This window comes from Octopus bimaculoides, chromosome 2 (genome assembly GCF_001194135.2).
Source record: "Octopus bimaculoides isolate UCB-OBI-ISO-001 chromosome 2, ASM119413v2, whole genome shotgun sequence".
In the NCBI taxonomy this organism is placed as follows: Eukaryota; Metazoa; Mollusca; class Cephalopoda; order Octopoda; family Octopodidae; genus Octopus; species Octopus bimaculoides.
In genome coordinates, this window is record NC_068982.1 from 188,589,656 (window position 1) to 188,592,469 (window position 2,814).

The 2,814-nt window shown below is 38.1% G+C and overlaps 1 protein-coding gene across 1 annotated transcript in view; it reads right to left on the reverse strand.

The window, feature by feature from the left end:
- Positions 1-2,814, reverse strand: part of LOC106873698 (TBC1 domain family member 15-like) — a 56,482-nt gene that overhangs the window by 22,896 nt on the left and 30,772 nt on the right. The window contains 1 exon segment of the mRNA XM_014921171.2: positions 2,646-2,814. This exon segment is cut by the window's right edge and continues 80 nt beyond it. Within this exon segment, the coding sequence (XP_014776657.1) occupies positions 2,646-2,814 (169 nt within the window).

Consider the following 2,814-nt stretch of genomic DNA (forward strand, 5'->3'; position numbering starts at 1 on the left):
ATATATATATATATAAATAATTTACGATGAAAGTAAACAAAGTTTGTTTTTAGAAGCGTTGAGATGTATCGAAAGATACAGAAATAAATTTTTTTATTCTCAAACGTGTGATAATGGTATAAATAGCGTGATCAGGATAAATTATCCATAGCGTCTTATAAAGCTAAATTTATAAGTTCTAAAACAGCAGAAGAATTCATTACTGGGCAGTTTAGCTTAATGGTAAAGCACTTGACGCGTAATCACAGGGATGTGAGTTTGAGTCTCATGGCTGGCCGGTGACGTATTTTTCTGCAATGTATGGATAATTTATCCTGTTCATGCTATTTATTAGCATTATCATGCGTTTGATAATAAAAGACATTTATTTCTGTATATATGAATAAATTTTAAAAATACTAATTTAATCAACAATCAACATGGACAAAATGAAGAACCATGCATGAAGAACACAACACAACTAGAGGGGTGGGGGAATGAATCTTTCAGGATCGGTGCCACCAAATTTTCAGACATCATTAAAAATGCAAGCATCTACAGACATGACTTTGTAATCAAACTACAGTTACCGTTCTTGTGGAAAAGAAGGGAATTAAATAAAGAAAAGATACATTGTTCACTATTTCAAAAGAAAACAAGTAACACTCTATCGATTCATAAAAGAAAACAAGGGGTCCTTTTTCTCTCGTGCATTCATGTGATTTCCATAAAACATTTGAAATGGAACAAGTTTGAAATTATTTTCACATGTCTGCCTGTCTCTATTGTGGCTGGAATTGTGCACATTTCACCATTTCCTTTTCACTCCCCCCCCCCCAGTCTTAGGTGAACATTTTCTGGTTATAGAGGTTTCTATGTAAGCCAAGAAGTTAAAAGATATATTTATACAACAACAAAAGAAACAGACACCAACAAGAGAATATACACTGGACTTTGTATTATAACACAAACAAACTACTTAAAATCTTTTAACATGACCTCTGATACTTGGATGATGTGTTTCAAATGCCAAACTTTGGGGAGAAGAATAACATGCCATCATCATCATCGTCATTCAACATCCGCTTTCCATGCTGGCATGGGTTGGACAGTTTGACTGGCAAGCCAGAAGGCTGCACCAGGCTCCAATCTGATCTGGCAATGTTTCTACAGCTGGATGCCCTTCCTAATGCCAACCACTCCGAGAGTGTAGTCGGTGCTTTTTACGCGCTCCTTGCATGAGGGCCAGTCTGGCAGCACTGGAATCAACCATGCTTGAATGGTGCTTTTTACGTGCCACCAGCATGGGAGCCAGTCCGGTGGCACTGGCACTGGCACTCCTAACTTATAAACTTTGAAGTCATATCTGTTGCAGGCATTTTGGCATGAATCTTAGCAGTAAGCTTTTACCCCTAGTATGAGAAATAGGTACCAGATTGTCTGAAAGAGAAAGTGGCCTGTGAGACTAGCACCCTATCCAGGGGCAGTAGTCATCTCATTCCATCACCATGGAAACTGGGTTTAAGCCCTGGCTGGAAGGAACTTTAAGAATGGTGAATAATATTAAGGGATTTATGGCTACGTGGTTAAGCGGTTTGCTTTGAAAAAATGTGGTTCCAGGGTCAAACCCTATGTGCAGAATCTTGGGCTAGCGTCTTCTACTTTGCATAGCCTTGGATTAACCAATAGCTTGTACATGGAATTTGGTGGACAGAAACTGTGCAAAGCCTTGTGTGCATGTGTGTGTGCGTGCATGACTGTGTGTGTGTGTGTGTGTGTGTGAGTGTGTGTGCATGCGTGCCTTTCACTGATATATTCTTTTACTTTGTTTCAGTCATCTGACTGCAGCCATGCTAAAGCAAATTGACCCCAGGACTTATTCTTTGTAAGCCTAGTACTTATTCTATTGGTCTCTTTTGCCAAACCACTAAGTTATGGGGATGTAAACGCACTAGCATTGGTTGTCAAATGATGTTGGGAGGACAAACACAGACACACAAACATACACACACACACACATATATATATATATACATATATATACATATATATATATATATATATATATATACACATACGACATGCCTCTTTCACTTTCTGTCTACCAAAACCACTCACAAGGCTTTGGTTGGCCCAAGGTGCCACACAGTGGGACTGAAACCGGAACCATGTGGTTGGTAAGCAAGCTACTTACCACACAGCCACTCTTGCGAGTATCAGTGAAAGAATAAAAACGTCAAGAAGAAAACTGAGAAACTTGTGCTCTAAGAACAAAGTCCCTTGAGATATTTGTTCCACACCAAATTATAGACACTCTCGTTATTGTTGCTCTGTCAGAAAAGCAGTGAACAAGTGACTGACTTGCTGAAACTTTATAACCAACAACACTATCATTCACAAACTACAAGAGGAAACCCCATCCGATTTCATCCTTCCTCTCCTTTTCTTCCTCCGACACTAACCATTTGAACTAAAATAAAACTAGCAATTCTTAAAACACTACTTACCAACTTACTCGATATAAATCGTTTCGGATACTAAAAAAATTAAGAATTGAATAAAAGGTCGTCTTAAACAGTTCTTTTAATGAGAAGAAAGGAAAGAAAAAAAAAGATACATCAAAAATCTCATAATAACCTAAGGTTAAAAAAAGACAAACAATATACCTTTGTGATAACTTCAAAACCTGGTTCGTCTTGTTGGTTAATCTCCATGCCAGGTAAGTCTTCGTTAAACATGACAGCTATTTCATCAAGTGGACGAGAATTCATGTGAGACGGTTGTAGGAGAGCATCTCGGAAGAAACTCGTGACTTTTGAAAAACCTCCCAATGTA